Here is a 16380-nt window from a genome sequence, read left to right as displayed (position 1 = left end):
TCGTCTTAGTATTCCTGATGTAATTGAAGAGCTTGATGCTTTGAAATGTGGAAAAACAATGAGTTCCACAAACATCCCGGCCAATGAAGTTTCATGTAATCCATATTGTGAAGATATGATTAAAATTCTTCGTGAACATAATGATTTGCTAAAAAGGGAAGTCGAGGACCTAAAATACGAAGGATATCAACTTAGGAAAGTACAGAAACCCCTGAAGGCTGAATTAGAAGCAAAAACCAAAGACTTTAGGAAAATTCAAGAAGATTATAGCAATAAATGTGAAAATTATGACAATGTTAAGAGACAACTTGTTGAACTAACTGCTGACCTTGACATATTAAAAAGCAAATTTAAAACTGCAGATTTTGATTTTAGAAAATTTGATGTGTCAAGCGAAGTAGTTGCGAACATGATAGACCATTGCATGCAATTTAAACATAACCAACAAAAGGTTTTAGGATACGATAAAGCGCCTCCTTCTTTCAATCATAATTATAAGTATCACCCTTTATCCAAAGAGGAGATTGCCAACGAACCATTCATGGTTTACGACAAACTAGCTGGTTTTGTTTCAGGAGGTATTCAGGTTGAAAATTCTAATGCTTCTACTTCATGTGCAGGTAAAGTAGCAGAAGATGAGAACAATGAGAAAACCATTGAACAAACCAACATCTCCTTGAGCTTTGAATTTGTTGCTTCGAACTCAGCTGCTTCTGATCAACCTGTTGGTGAGAAATACAAGCCACCAATTCCAGTGAAACAGAGTGCCTGTTGTAATTTTGCTTGTGGGAAAAATAAAAGACAAGGCAAAGAAATGCCACCAAGGGCAGGAAGAGACAACTTCCCAGTGAAGAAAAATACATGTTTTCACTGTGGAACACCTGGACACATTGCCAGAAATTATCCTAATCGCGTATATGTTCCCTACTACGCACAAGGATGGCAAAACGCGCCAAGTGGGAGATTCTTCAAAAGAAACCCTTCCAGTTCACGTTCAGACAATGGTGACTGGAACGCGCAGAAGGCCAAGAATCAAACCCACAAGGCCAAGAATCTGAATCCCAAAGGCAAGAAGGGAATGTCGGCCGAGAAGCCCAATCCAAGAGATGCTCCAGTAAAACAAAGACCGGTTAGTTCAAAGTCATCTCAACGGCCGACATCAAGATCAAAAGCAAGTACTGAGCCACCCATTAAATCGAAAAAGAAATGGTTTAAACCCAACTACAAATGGGTTCTGAAGGCTCAATCTCCCAAATCTTCTAACGATTCTAATATTTCTACATCTTCTGTTTGTGATAAACAAGATATGTCGTGGGAGAGAGTACCGTGCAAGGATGAAAAAGGTCGACCCAGTTTCAAAATGGACTGGGTTCCAAAGACCAACTGATCCCGTTCTGTGTCAGAGCAGCTATGGAGGCATATCAGCAGACTTCGGTTTGTTGGTAGTGGCTGCTCCTGGAATATGATATGGGACATCTCTCAATTGTACAACACTCAGAACTTTGTTCGAGAATATGTGTCCTTTTGCGGAAAAGGAAGAAAGAAAGAGATCACAAATGGGGTTAGTGCTTAATGATGTAAAGAATTTACGGGTCTGTTCTGAGATTATCCGTGCTGTTCTCAGACCTTCCAGATGCAAATTCAATCGGTGAATTACGGTTTGAGTTTTCTTCTCTATACTCTTGAGTTTATCTTAATCTGATTCAATTCAAAGACATTTTTTTTTTTATTTTCTTAATAGTTTTTCATTAGTAGTTATTATTGGGAAGTGATATCAAGAATGTGATAACGGGCGGTCTAAAACATATGTAAAGGATTGAATCTGAATTGTTTAGACTCTGTGTTCAATGTGCTGGTAGGCACGAAGGATTTGAGTGTGTGGATTTAGTTAGGATTGTTTGGACTGACCATATGACGCTCGAGTAGATTGAGCAGTGATATAAACACGGGAACCTATAGGATACACTAAATGAATACGCATTTAGAACAGTGGTTCAATTTTTCCTTGATGTACGGACTTATGTCCTTAATTCTGGTTCTGATAAGGCGACTGGAGGTTCTGATAAAGTAGGTATGTAGGAAATTATTTTCTTGCTTTCTATCTGTCAGTCATATGTTACTTCCTCTACGTGATTGGAAGAGATCCGACCTGGAATGCAACATATGCAACTCTATTTCTACACACCTTCTTATCTATGAAACTATTTTTATATGTTAGCCATATGTTGTCCCCTCCGCGTGATCGGAAGATCCGACCTGGGACACAGCATATGCAACATTCTACCTCTCTATAACCCTCTATCTTTGTTAGTCATATGTTGTCCCCTCTGCGTGATTGAAATATATCCGACCTGGGACACAACATATGCATCTATCTCTAAATCTAACGTCCTCCTTAATAATTGTTTACTCACCTAAAGTAAGGAGTTCTTTGGAAGTTCTTGATAACCAGGGTATATCGGGAAGTGGGGAACACGCTCTAGTGCAACTAAAATTGAACCATTTAGAGGTTGTCTGCAGATCTCGTTGCTTAATTTAAGTGGACAATATATTTGAAAATTTTGTCAATATCCTTCGTGTTTAAGTGGACCGCAATACCAACAATTGACCAGATCTATTCATGAAAGTGAAGGTACTGATAAACAAGTTCAGGCTGTCTCACAACTTTGATCCCAAATATTTTTCTTTTTGTTAAATTTGTTCATAGTTTTCCTTTATGCACAAATTTAGGGGGAGAATTTTAAAAAAATCTGAAAATTCAAAATCCAAAAATATTTTTATTTCTGTTTTACTTCTTGTTCAGAAAAATCAAAAAAATCCAAAAATACTTTTGTTTCTGTTTTAATTTGTGTGCTGAGTTTTCTTTTAGTTTTGTTTTGTCTTGAAAAGTGAATTCAGGTGTAGACGAGACTCATGGAGACTGTATCAAGATTTCTGAGCCAAAGTTTCATCCGTGATCATCGAAGAATTTTCATTTGAAGGAGCAAGAAATGAAGATTATTCTTTCAAATTCAATCTTTCAACCCCAGAAGCAAGGTGAAGCTGCACTTGAAGATTATGTGACGGATTGCATTGAAGCCTCCTCACTCAATCTGCTACTATTTATGAACCAGCTGAAGTGATCCAGAAGATTATTTCTCTCTGAAGTTCTCTTTGAAGATTCTCAAGCTGAAAGCACCAATTTTCAAGAATCTCTACAAGAAGCCTCCTCATCCAATGTGCGTTAAATGTCAAATCTTGAAGAAAAGCCCAACTGCTCAAGATGAAGTCAAATTATTGAAGATTCATCAAGTTCATCTTGAAGCTGTGAAGTCATCGAAGATTAAAGTTGAAGCCAAAGCTCCCATTGAAGATTAACAAGAAAATCCAGCTACTTTTTAGAGGGAGCTTTTTGGGTCAATTAAGAAAAGAAAGCTATAAACCAAGGGAGAGATTGTTGGGTCAAAAATATGGTTTATACTATACTTTTCTAGGAAAATGTATTTTTGTGTCTCGGACCGTAAACCCATTCACGGCCCATGTTCACCAAGCCCATGTTTCTTATATATAAATATAGGTGTAAGGGGTGAGGAGTAGATTGATGAACATAATAGTGGAGAGCTCAAGTGTGTGCATTTGAAGGTGTTCTAGAGAGAGAGAAAAGAGAGTGTCTGTTAGTGTGTGTGAATCTTGTATCCGGATCTTCATTCATATCAATACATACAAGATTCATCATCTTCTTCTTCTCCTTCTCTTCTATTTGATCTGACATCATCCGTTTGATTGGGATTCCGCACCATCAAACGGATCTGATTGATACATAATCAGATTGAGGACTTACATTTATGTTGAAGGCAAAAAGGGAGGACCAACTTTATGTTGAAGACCAAGGGGCGGACCAACTTTGTAACATTCGAAAATCATAGTAAAAATTTTATTTTTCAAAGACCATTTTTATAAACTACAATTCATACACAAACCATATTATGACAACCCGAAATTCTATTTTGTACAAACAATATCACTTCGATAGAAGTCAGAACAGTTGCAGTAAATTTTCAGACTTTTGAGTATAAGTTTGAGTATTTCGGGATTTACACTTAAAGAGATATCAGGAGAAAGGATACACTAGGGTTTTGTGCAACTCTGTTATTTCAAGACTCTATGATATTAGATTTCATTTCTTGAATAAAAATATTTTCTGCCAAAAATCCCAGGACTATATATATATATATATATATATATATATATATATATATATATATGAATCTTAGAAATATTATTTCATTATTTCCAATTCCAACTAGAGAAAAGCCAATTTCTCTCTCACGGATCTTCGGGTTTTCATCCCAAATCATGAGTACCTCTCTCTAGTTGTATTATATAGCTTGTTAAGTGCTTAATAACATAGAAATCATATCAAAACAGCAATATTTGAGAGTTTACCGCCCAAGAACACCTTGGAGAGTAAACTCTTTTATAAGGGTCAAATGTGTGCCTAGCCCTTTCCGCTTGATATGTAACTAGCTTAGACGCGTGTCTTATTGTATATAGGACTAGAAAACTCCCAAAACACCAAGAGTAAGGTGTTCACGGCCCAAGAAGTTCTTGGACCGTGAACTCCAAACTCATGGGTCAAAAGAGGCATTAAACCCTCCAAACCCTTGGAACAATAGCCTTGATTTACTCCTACTTATTTAGAGACTTTAAATCATCAAAAACCCATCCCAAAGAGAGATTACGACCGTAATATCTTATGGTTTTGGTCATTGGGGACGTGAACTCCTCAAAGGAGTGTACTTAAGCCCTAAACCCTTCCAAGGATTAAAACACCAAGTAGGAATGCTTCTAGGGATCATTTAGAACTTGAAAACACCAAATGACATAAATCTTAGGAGCTTACGGCCGTAAACTCAAGGGTTTATGACCGTAAACTCCTTGTGTGAGGATTCTTGGAGAGTAAACTCATGTATGGGGTCCTTTGGAACCCTAAACTCACTAGCCGGGTCCTACAACAATTTAGATGCAATCCTTAGGGCTAGTAACACTTATTATAAGTGTTTAACATGTTCTAGGAGGTCTAAACAATTTCAATTAGTATTTTAAAGCTAATTGGGTACACATATGTGTGATTATATGTTAACTAGGATCATAACGTGTGTTCAAGACTTCACATGACACCTAGCAATCCTACATCTTCAGTACATCCGTACCATTCACTACAGGTGAGTTCATACCCCTTAATCAATGGTTTAAATGTTTTTAAATGATTTTATGGGGGGGGGGGGGAATACAAGTCAAATACTTATAGTTATTACATCGATCACATGTGATTAATAACTACAAAACCAGTGATTTCCTTATTGTTCAAATTGTTTATCAAACTGTTTTGCTTCAAACTGTTTTACAAGTTCTTATACTTATCAAATACATTTACTTAAACTTTGTTTTACTTATTATCAATTGCATGTCTAGATATGTATAGTTATATAAGCGATGTTTAAAAAAGCTTAGGAAGGCCTGCCCGCCCTATTTCCTTTTCGCGCTTGAGATGTGGTATGGTGGGATATCGGGTACCTGTCCGAAGGTCGTTTAAATATTAGTTATATATCATGTGTACATATATAGTCATAAAGGTCTTTCCAGTTCATTCGGTACCCTTGGGTAGCAAGGGTATACTCTCATGTTCATACGTACCAGTTACATCACTAGTAAGTTACCATAGGGGGTAGCACAGGAGGATACTATTACTATCACTAGAACAATGAAACATACAATGAGTCAGTTCATTCATGAGTCAGTACGAGTAATACATACAGTACATTACAGCTACTACGCACAGTACATTACTATAGATGCTAGATAGAGAGAACATACATTATAGCTAGCACACACATAACATTTCAGTACATACAGGCTAGACAGAGAAAGATTACAGTTTCAGTTAGCACATTCATTACATATACATTCATGCAGTCATGTGAACTGTTGAGCGGGTCATGGCACTTCCTGCCATGACCGCTCTTGTATCCCGAATCTCCTTAATCGGGGAGCGTATGAGTTTGCGTATAGATCTATACTGGATTGACTATCCTACATCTTGCTGCTCGCTACAATAGGACTTGCAAGTCTACGGGTGCCAAATGTCATTTCTTACGGCGTCTTACATCGTTGTTTTACTAGAGTCGGTAGCAGGATACACGTCGATCACATGTTACTTGGAACACCTTTTGTTTTAAGGTAGTTAGTACCACGGTAGTCACTTATTACAAATACTACGGTACGATAATATTTTCCCCTTTACGTTCACTTCGTGAATATTCACACGATGCACGGTAATGTAGAAACTATATTTTTGTTAATGATAGTCAGAATTGGGAAAAACACACACTCTAACAAGAGACATACACACAAACACTAGATGCCTTAGTAGATGGCTACAGTTAGTAGGAAACATAGGGTTTTCTAGGAGAGTTCATACATTGTACAAAATATTGTACAAAACATCTTACAGAAACATTTTACAAACGTTTTCATACAAAGTCATACATTAATATACTTATGATCTCACCAGCTTTAAGCTGATACTCGCTTTCAAAATAACTTGTATTCTTAGGTCACCACTAGACAGGTACAAGTGCCATGCTTTTGAGAAGATGGAGTTCGTTCAAGACTCATTTGTTATTTTTGTTATGTATATTTTTGGTGTCTATATCTTTGACAGAACACACATGTATGAAATTATACTATTAATGTAATGGATGATGTTGTTGCTTGTTTACTATTATTCATTGTTTGTGATACTGTACATGACGTCCTTTCGCCCCAGAATGTTTCCGCCATTCATGGTTTTGGGGTGTGACACATATCTGCAAACATAGTCATAAAAATCAAAGTATCCAAAAACATCTCGTAATATAAATCCCGAGATGATGTGTACAATTACACCTTTGCCTTGCCCCGATCATCTGATGTACATGAAACCATGAAATAAAACTATAAGCTAAAGCTTAGTGAATTCCCCCCAAAATACCCCACACAACAAAAGATATACAAACATGATTGTAGGTCCACAGTCTTCCGACTGGATTGCCACTAGCCCACAGTCTCCCGATTGGATTGTCCCTCTGGCCCACAGTCTCCAGACTAGATTTCCCCTCTAGCCCACAGTCTCCCGACTAGATTGCCCCAAGTTTGTTAACCTATCGTACAAAGCAGTACCACCTCAACCCACCTGCATTATGTCGACATATGTAACAGATAAACATATAACCATCAGATATAGGTAATCATATAGATCTATCAATCTAGCAGATCACTACAACATAACATCATCCTATATATCAGGATACATAACACAACCTAGTGAGCCATCATTAGTGCCTTCAACAAAACGACTACAGTGAGGAAAACTCACCTCAAAGTCTAGAAAATAGTTGAACTCAAATTACTCCATTTGACCTAAAGTCAAACTTGGTAAAAGTCAACGGTCAACGGTCAAAAGTCAAAGGTCAACCTTCAGTTGGTCGCCATGTTGTGGACATCCTTGGCACCTCAATAAGATAAGATCCCAAGCCCTAAATCCTTAAAGGTAGCAAAAGGCATGCAAACACCCTGTTGAAACCCATTTTGACTATCGGTGGATGCGAAATAATGATATCTCGAGGTTTAACGATCATAAAAATATAAATGAAGAACATGAAGATGAGTAGTTCCATAATCACTAGAAAAGAGATAAAAGATAATACATGAAGAACATTGTTGGGAGAGATAAATCTCCCTTAGTGGGAAAAATCCCACCACACTTTCTCTCTCTAGAAAAACTACATCTGAGTGCACTCTTTTTCATATTACATGACCATCTTTCTCTATTTATAGCAGAGAGAAACCCCAACAATACAATAAAGGGAAATAATAAAGCTAACTATCACACATAACTTATAGAGCATTTACATGCTCCAACATTCTCTCCCTAAATGCTCGCAAATAATGAAGAATACAAATGAAATGATAAAAGGCTAAAATACATAGTAACCGACTAGCAAGTGTGGTAATAAAATGACACATAATGAGAACCAAATGTTGAAATGTCTCTGAGACTCTAAAGTGTTTGTGGTCTATGATGCTGGCCATGAATCTCTAAACAGTAAGGTCGTCGACTTCAAAGCACTACCAATGAAACAGAAAAACAAGATCCAAATCTTCAAAGTAGTCATAAACCCCATGATCAATTAGAAGATCTAATAAGAAAAACACTTCGGCTTCAAGAAATCTGAAAAACATCTCTAGTTCTCAAATCAAAATACACCCAAATTTCTTCAAAGAATAATCTGCTAAAAATGTGAAGAATCCAAAAGTAAAGTCCGAATAATAAATAATGTGAATCCAAAGACATGGTCTAGCAATGCCGAAAATTTGATCAGATGATCAAAATAAGTGCCACGTCACATCGCAAAAATAGTCTTCGTCAAAATATCATAAATCCAAACTCGAGAAATCATAAGATCTGAACCGGATGCAAACACAAAAGCGTCATGTGGTAGAGTCTGAATAATAAATAATTTGAAACCGGTAAACATCTAGCAATGCCAAAAATTTGATCCGTGAAGACCAAATATAAGTGTCACATTGCATCACTAAATAAATCATCGTCTTCAGAAGTCTCAAAAATCCAAAGTGAAATAATCATAAAAACCATATATGGATGATATTCTCTCCTTATTTTTGATAACCAATGACCGGATATCAAAAATCAACAAATCATCGGGATGGAGAGTGTCGGAAACCAAGAGCTAAGAAAGCTCTCCCTAAATGTATGAAGGGTCTCGATAAAACATGAGAATGAGAGTAAAATAAATACTTTGTGGTCATATGTAGTTGTTGATTCATTCGCTGAAAACTGCTCGATCAAATATCAAAGTAACAATAATAACTCTGCATGAAAAAAAATCTTTGTTGTGCTGAAAGAATACCGAGGTACCCAAACTGCGGTGTCGGAACTCTCGAAGTGGTCTTCAAAATAAATAAAGTCCACATGCTCAAGATACATGGTTCGTCAACCGTAAATCAAAAGCGTCAAGTCATAAAAATCTCATAAAGCGAAGAATGCGAAACAACATTGTTGATCAGGCGCCGTTGCAGTGCAAATATCGCGAAGAATAGTAAGAAGTCTGACTGCGGTATGGAGTAATCCTCATGGAAAGAATAAAATTATTCCAATATAATCGGCATAAAGTAAACCAATGTGACTATCAAAGGTTGGGTCGTGGCAAAAATTGGTATAAAAAATAATTGGTTTAAAAAAATTGGTGTTAAAAAAAATAAATTGGCTAAAAAAATATAAAAAATGGTTGAAAAAAATTGGTGTAAAAAATGGTTTAAAAAAATAAAGAAATGGTGTTAATAAAAAAATAAGGCTTAAAAATAAGAAGGGGGTGGACTGATGAGAAAGAAGGAGGAAAGCGGGGCCGAAGAGAAGGTACCGCAGTCGAGAGGAATGCAGTGGGAGGGAGTTGTGGATGAGAAGTAGATGACTGCGGATGAGAAGGATAGTTGTGGTAGGTGACAGCGCTTGAGAAAGGTAGGTACCGAAGGGAGTATAGATGCGGTAGTAGCGAAGGTTGACTGCGGTCAGCGAAAGGAAGTTGACTGTGGTGCAAAGGTGTGGTATGCGAAGCTACAGTCTGAGCTGCAGTCCGAAGGCAAAAGAAGGTTGCGGTAGGCGAGTACTGCAGTCCGAGAAGAGAAGACGAGGTTACGGGTACAAGGTCTGAGAGGAGCACCGCAGTTGAGAGGACTTCAGTAGCCGAGAAGGGTACCGCAACTGAGACTCTGAGAGGGACTCCGGTAGCTGAGAAGGGCTCCGCTACCATGACCGAGAGGGGTACCGCAGAGGCTTCTTAGGAGGCTCCGGGAGGCAGTGTTTGGGTTGCGGTTCTGGGACCCGAGTAGGGCTGGGCTGATGACAAAAAATGCTATTTTTCATGAAAAATGATATCGAAAAGGCCATTTATTCATATTTTAATGAGGGGAATCTTTTCTAAAGCATTTTGGGTCAAAAAGAGGTGTTAGGAAGGCAAAAAGGTGGAGTGTGCAGAGGTTTAAAGGGACAAAGGTGATGAGATTGGACAAAGTCACATGGTTTATTTGGGAAGGTAAATAAAGGTGGAGTACTCTTTACCCAAAAGAGTAACAAGGACATGGTGCTTTTGCAAATAAATAATCACATCCAATACATTTGAAATGAAGATCAATCAACAACTTTAAAGAACATAAAGGAGTTCATACCTTTTGAAATGAGCTCAAACATTGCTGGGGAAAAAAATCATCAAAGAAAAAATGTTTTTCTCCACTTTCTTCAATAAAAACCCCAAGATATTTTGTGTCTCATTTCTAAGAATAAAAACCTCTTTGAACAAATTCTTCAATAGTTTTAGAGACCACAAAAATCTTTTTGTCCCTTTTTCTTCTTCATTTCTTCAACAGCATAATAAGAACATTTATGAACATGGATTTTCCAACAAAAAATTGAACAAGCAATCAACAACTTTTTTATTCTTCTAAGCTTGAATCAACACATAAAAATAGAATAACTCATCATAAAAATTTCCGGTTTGGACCTGAAAATTCTTTCAAAAATCTTCAAGATAAACACTGAATGGGATTCGTTCCCTTGAACTAGTCACTTGAACATTCAAGATACGGCTCTGATACCAATTGTTGTAACCCATTTTGACGATCGGTGGATGCAGAATAATGATATCTCGAGATTTAACGATCATAAAAATATAAATGAAGAACATGAAGATGAGTAGTTCCATAATCACTAGAAAAGAGATAAAAGATAATACATGAAGAACATTGTTGGGAGAGATAAATCTCCTTTGGTGGTAGAAATCCCACCACACTCTCTCTGTAGAAAAACTACATTGTGAGTGCACTCTTTTTCATATTACATGACCATCTTTCTTTAATTATAGGAGAGAGAAACCCCAACAATACAATAAAGGAAAATAATAGACCTAATTATCACTCATAATTTGTAGAGCATTTACATGCTCCAACACACCCATTAAGCACCTAATCACTAGAGTTACTCATCCAAAGTTTCTAGACGTGTTTCCTACACCTATTGTGCCATAAAAATTGTAGCTTTATGGACATGCATGTCCTTCCATTTTAGGTAAAAAAACATGGAAATAAGGAACTCAAAGCTTGAGCATGGGACCAAAACTCCAAAGATCCTCAAATCTAGAACATATGACACTAAGATGACCACAAGGATCCATAAAGTTGCCAAATTTATGGGATGCAACCTTCCAAATTCCTATACCATGAAGATTAAGGGACAAAAGGGCTAGATCCAGAGACAAGTAACATAAAAATCGGATCTTGAGGACTTACAAAAGTCCAGAAAACATGCACAAGGTGGATGGGGAGAGTTGCTTGCTAAAACAAAGCCCGAGAGTATCTTCTTCTTCTTCTTCTTCAAAACACCACCAAACACCACAAAAACTCAAGGGTTAGCAATGGAGGCTAGCGTTTTTGCTTATAGGGCTGAAGGAGAATGTTTGTGGTTAAGGGTGGGCAACCCTAGCCATCACATCCATTAAATAAGGGCACAAACCAAAGATTAGGGTCGGCCATCAAACAACGGCCACACCATGGCGAATAGATCGTCACGTCGTGACACTTACTTAGTTTTCACACAATTATTGACCTTAGCCACGTCGTGGGACTCCATCACAACGTCGTGGCCACCAGAAATCCAAAATTCGAAATATTAGTTTACTTAAAAGAGACATACCCGAAACTTGGCGTTATAGCTTTATGCTGAAGGCAATTATGTGTATTCATTGTATATGTATTGTGGTATATGGTATTTTGGGGAACTCACTATGCTTCGTGTTTACCTTGTTGATTATAAATGTTTTTCAGGTACTTCATTGATTCGTGACCTTGGCCATGTCTTGGGACTCCATCACCACGCTGTGGCCACCAGAAATCCAAAATTTGAAATATTAATTTACTTAAAAGAGACGTACCTGAAACTTGACGTTATAAGCTTTATGCTGAAGGTCATTATGTATATGCATTGTATATGTATTGTGGTATGTAGTATTTTGGGAAACTTACTAAGCTTCGTGCTTACCCAGTTGATTATAAATGTTTTCAGATACTTCATTAATTCATGAGTACGACAAGGTTTGACTGTACACACGCACATTCGCAACATGTTTCCGCATATTGTAATTATACTCTGATATATTGAATAAATAAAAATGAAAATTTTAGGTTGAAAATCGGGACGTTACAAAGTAAATGTAAGATGATAGAGTCGGACGATTTGAAAAAGGTATGGAGTGAGCTGGTCTTATTGTCGGACCCATTTTTCAAGGTTGAATTCTAATATCGGGATTGTGTTAACCAAAATGGGGATCCGGTGAAACTGAGGCAAGATCTAATCCAAAGTCTCCATTTTTCTTCAAACCCATTTGTGCCTCTTCTTTGTGCCATCGTCTGAAGAATGTAGTTCCAATTCAATGTTTTAGAGGCTTTTTTTTAATCAAATTTAAAAATCATCAATTCATTCTTTGTTTTTCTACTCCAATAACAAATTTTATTGATAACGAGAAAGTCATCAAGAATATTTTTACCGGCTATGAAAGTCTATTGTTCTTCACTAGCTATAGAGCCTATCACCAACTTGCATTATTCTTCCTGTAAATGTTCTTGCAAATACAAATAGATTCAATTAAATCTATTTGCAAATAGATTCAGTTGAATCTATTTGTAAGAATATTTACAATTACTTTGTATCAACAACCCATAATATCTTACGATTCTTATCCCACTTCCATTATGCTGTACTTCGATTTTTATCATCGTGGTTTATAGAAAAATTGAGGTATTCGCTTGGAAGAATAATACAAGTTGCACCATATTTAAACTAAAGAAAAATTGTTATTTTAGAAACTCAAGACATAGAAAACAGTAGAGATAAGCAAATTCAAAATATTATCTGATTATTTTTTTGCCATATACCTCGTAAAAGAAAACGATATGACGTGTAGGATTGTAATTGGAGCTGGGTATGGTAGGCGTTATTTTAATTGTAATCTCATAGATATTTATAAATTTTAATACTTGAAATATCAGAAAGTATAATGATATAAAAATAAACGAAAGAGAGTGGGGCAGATGCATGTATATTGTGTGTTTCTGTGTGTATTTGAATATTGGACGGCAAATTATTTAAAGAAAACGAATAATGAAAGTGGAAACGTGTAGGGAGATAGATGAAGAAAGATCCACGTCAGTAGATGAAACACGTGTCGTGGTACAGGGAGCTTTCAAGGGCTTCTGATATTCCGAGAGCCCGTCAATCAACCTTGATAACCGGTCCCACATGTGTCCCCACTTTCCAACTTGTTCAACTTCTATACACTATTGCTGTCTCTCTTTACATTATTTTATAGTTTTTATAATATTTTAGACCTTTTCATCGAAAAAGAAATCCATATACACTTTATTTTATTAAAATTATATGTATTTCGTTTTTATTAAGATCACAAACTAAAATTTTGTTAATAACCGATAAAGTGAGAAACATTAGCCATATATTTGAATATGGTCATAAAAAAGTTTTTAATTGGTTTCAAATAATAACGTACTTTTTGTCTGTTCAAAACTTATATAATGATCTATTAGAAATTTTATGCATACTTAATTGAACAATTGAAAGAAGATACATAAATCTCTTTTCATATTGATTTTTTGGATAAAAGATTTTATTTGATTGAAATGTATACGGGTAGATCTTACCAACTTATCAACAAGCAATCAAGTCTTCAAGTCTTACTAAAGGAGAAACGGATAGAATATCGGGTTCGGGTGCCCATAGTTTTGGACCACATCCGTGTCATAAAAGGTAGCTTATTTGTTATTTGTCTGAAGTTAATCGTGTTGGCTGCTGATTGGGCCACGTATTGGTCACCTGTAAACTTTCCACGTGGTGGTCTAAGAATATCACAGCATAAAGATTTTATGAGGCGATCAACGGCTGAGATTCTATGTTGATGTTCAGATTTCTACGTCATACCAACTATACATGTCGGATGGGTCTTCCCGTGACGGTGACGGGCAGCTGTCCGTCCCCACCACTCCTCCAGCAGGTATAATATGATCTCTTCTCCATCCTCCTTCTCACAAAACTTATTATATTTTTTTTTTCTAATCCCTCTCTATCTACTCTAGTGTTGTTCGTTTCATTAAAGATTTCTCGTATCTCATCTTCTTCAGCTTTAATCACTCCAGTACTCCTTTGCAGAGACTGAAATTGATTGGATTTTTGGAAGTATTGAAAAGATTTTATATAGATGGCTGGTATGTGTTGTGGCGTTGTAGGTGAGACAAAGACGACATCGCCGGTTGAGCCTAGCGGTGGTCGTCAAGGGAGGCGTCGCCGGATGGAAATTCAACAGCTTAAGTTCCTAGCGGCTGCGGCATCTGACGTGGTGATGCCTCCACCTGACAGTAGTACTAGGAAGCGAAGAAAGGTTGGAAGTATCGAGACGATTGAAACTACTACTGGTGGTGATTTTGGTTTACCTAACCCGAAAGAATTCCAGAAAGCAGTCCAATCTAGTGATATGAAAACGTTGGAAATTGGTCCTTGTGGTCGTGGAGCATGTGGAACGTCGTCGGAGACTTTGGGAGAGGATGTGTTGGATAAGGAAAACTCTAGATTTGGTCTCACTGTTGTTTGTGGAAGGAGGAGAGATTTGGAAGATGCTGTTGCTGTAAAACCTTCGTTTTGTAGAACAAGTTCTCGTAGTTCCGACGATCTACACTTTTATGGCGTTTACGATGGCCATGGCTGCTCACATGTAAGTAATTAATCCGATTTCCGAAACAAATTTACTTGTAGAACACACTTTCTGTGTATACTGAATTACTTTTTGTTTCTTTTAGGTGGCAATGAAGTGCAAAGACAGAATGCATGAAATAGTGAAGGAAGAAGTAGTGAGTTGCGAGAAATCCATGGAATGGAGAGAGGCGATGGTAAAGAGTTTCTCACGAATGGACAAGGATATAACCGACTGGAGCAACTCTGCATCAAGATCAAACTGTAGATGCGAACTTCAAACTCCACAGTGCGACGCCGTCGGATCTACCGCCGTCGTTGCGGTAGTTACACCAGAAAAGATCGTCGTCTCCAACTGCGGAGATTCGCGTGCAGTGCTTTGCCGGAACGGCGTTGCCATTCCTCTCTCCGTAGATCATAAGGTAGTACTATATACTATCTTCTATCTTCCCCGTTGATTCAGGATCTATGTATAGTTGATTATTGTACGATTCGTTAACATATATATTGTTTGCTGAATGTATAGCCTGATCGACCCGATGAACTTGCGAGAATCGAAGAAGCCGGTGGTCGTGTTATATATTGGGATGGCGCTAGAGTTCTCGGCGTTCTAGCCATGTCTAGAGCAATCGGTATGTTCCTGTTATTCGTCAAAATTCCCTTTGATACCATATATGAGATCTGAAATTCGATCGACTAAATACTTTGTCTTGTTTGTTTTCAGGCGACAACTATCTGAAACCGTACGTGATTCCGGAACCGGAAGTAACCGTAACGGAGCGGACGGCCGACGACGAGTGCCTTATCCTTGCAAGCGACGGCCTGTGGGATGTTGTATCAAACGACGTAGCATGTAGTGTGGCCAGCATGTGTCTGAGGTCACAGGAGGTTCCATCTCCGCCGCGGTCTCCCGGAAGTGAGTTGAATGTCGCCCGTGGTGAGAGCTCCGACAAGGCATGCTCCGATGCATCGGTGCTTCTGACGAAATTAGCCTTGGCTAGACGGAGCACGGATAACGTCAGTGTGGTGGTGGTTGATCTACGGAGGAACTTATAACCTCTGTTACGAGATTCTTATTTTTATTTTCAAAATTCGAAGCATCATTTTGTTGTTTGCCTAAGATATAACATTGGTGGTTCGAAGATGAAGAAGGATTTGATGTATTGTTAACGATATAATATAAAATGTATATAGTTAGAGAAGTAATATACATATTATTTGAATCAGTTATTTTCCGATCAACTTCAAATTAATGTACATGGTTCAGAACAGCTACATCAATCGCAAGGATTTGCGTAAATATATTTATATGAATAAAATCATAAGAATATTTAATTATATGAAGTTTATAACTAAGTTTGTGTAATTCGTTGGGTTTAATTGTAAATTAACCCGAACGACTCCAAGCAATAAGATGATAGATTGGGGCGGCCTGACAACACGGGGTACGTGTCCGATGGGAAAAAAATCAAGTATAGCTTTGAAGTTTTAGAGGTTTGACTTATATAAAAAAGCAAAAAGAGTTTTTTTTTTCA

The 16380-nt window shown here is 37.4% G+C and overlaps 1 protein-coding gene across 1 annotated transcript; it reads left to right on the top strand.

Moving 5' to 3' along the window:
- Nucleotides 1–14187: 14187 nt before the first annotated feature.
- LOC145088482 (protein phosphatase 2C 37-like) lies at nucleotides 14188–16071 on the top strand. The gene is made up of 4 exons (XM_079026843.1): nucleotides 14188–14867; nucleotides 14953–15267; nucleotides 15372–15477; nucleotides 15570–16071. Exons 1-4 carry the CDS (start codon nucleotides 14358–14360, stop codon nucleotides 15899–15901), a joined length of 1263 nt encoding a protein of 420 aa, XP_078882969.1. The 5' UTR covers nucleotides 14188–14357; the 3' UTR covers nucleotides 15902–16071.
- Nucleotides 16072–16380: the final 309 nt, after the last annotated feature.

This window comes from Lactuca serriola, chromosome 2 (genome assembly GCF_051521515.1).
Source record: "Lactuca serriola cultivar US96UC23 chromosome 2, Lser_US96UC23_V15, whole genome shotgun sequence".
NCBI lineage: Eukaryota > Viridiplantae > Streptophyta > Magnoliopsida > Asterales > Asteraceae > Lactuca > Lactuca serriola.
Note: the sequence above shows the minus strand (reverse complement) of the source record. Positions and strands in the feature narration are given on the sequence as shown.

Excerpts from the sequence above, each read along its gene's own strand:
- LOC145088482 (XM_079026843.1), top strand. The coding sequence starts at position 14,358 with ATGGCTGGTATGTGTTGTGGCGTTGTAGGTGAGACAAAGACGACATCG. Across the intron at positions 15,268-15,371 it reads CTCTCTCCGTAGATCATAAG|CCTGATCGACCCGATGAACT; the intron begins GTAGTACTATAT and ends CTGAATGTATAG. Across the intron at positions 15,478-15,569 it reads AGCCATGTCTAGAGCAATCG|GCGACAACTATCTGAAACCG; the intron begins GTATGTTCCTGT and ends GTTTGTTTTCAG.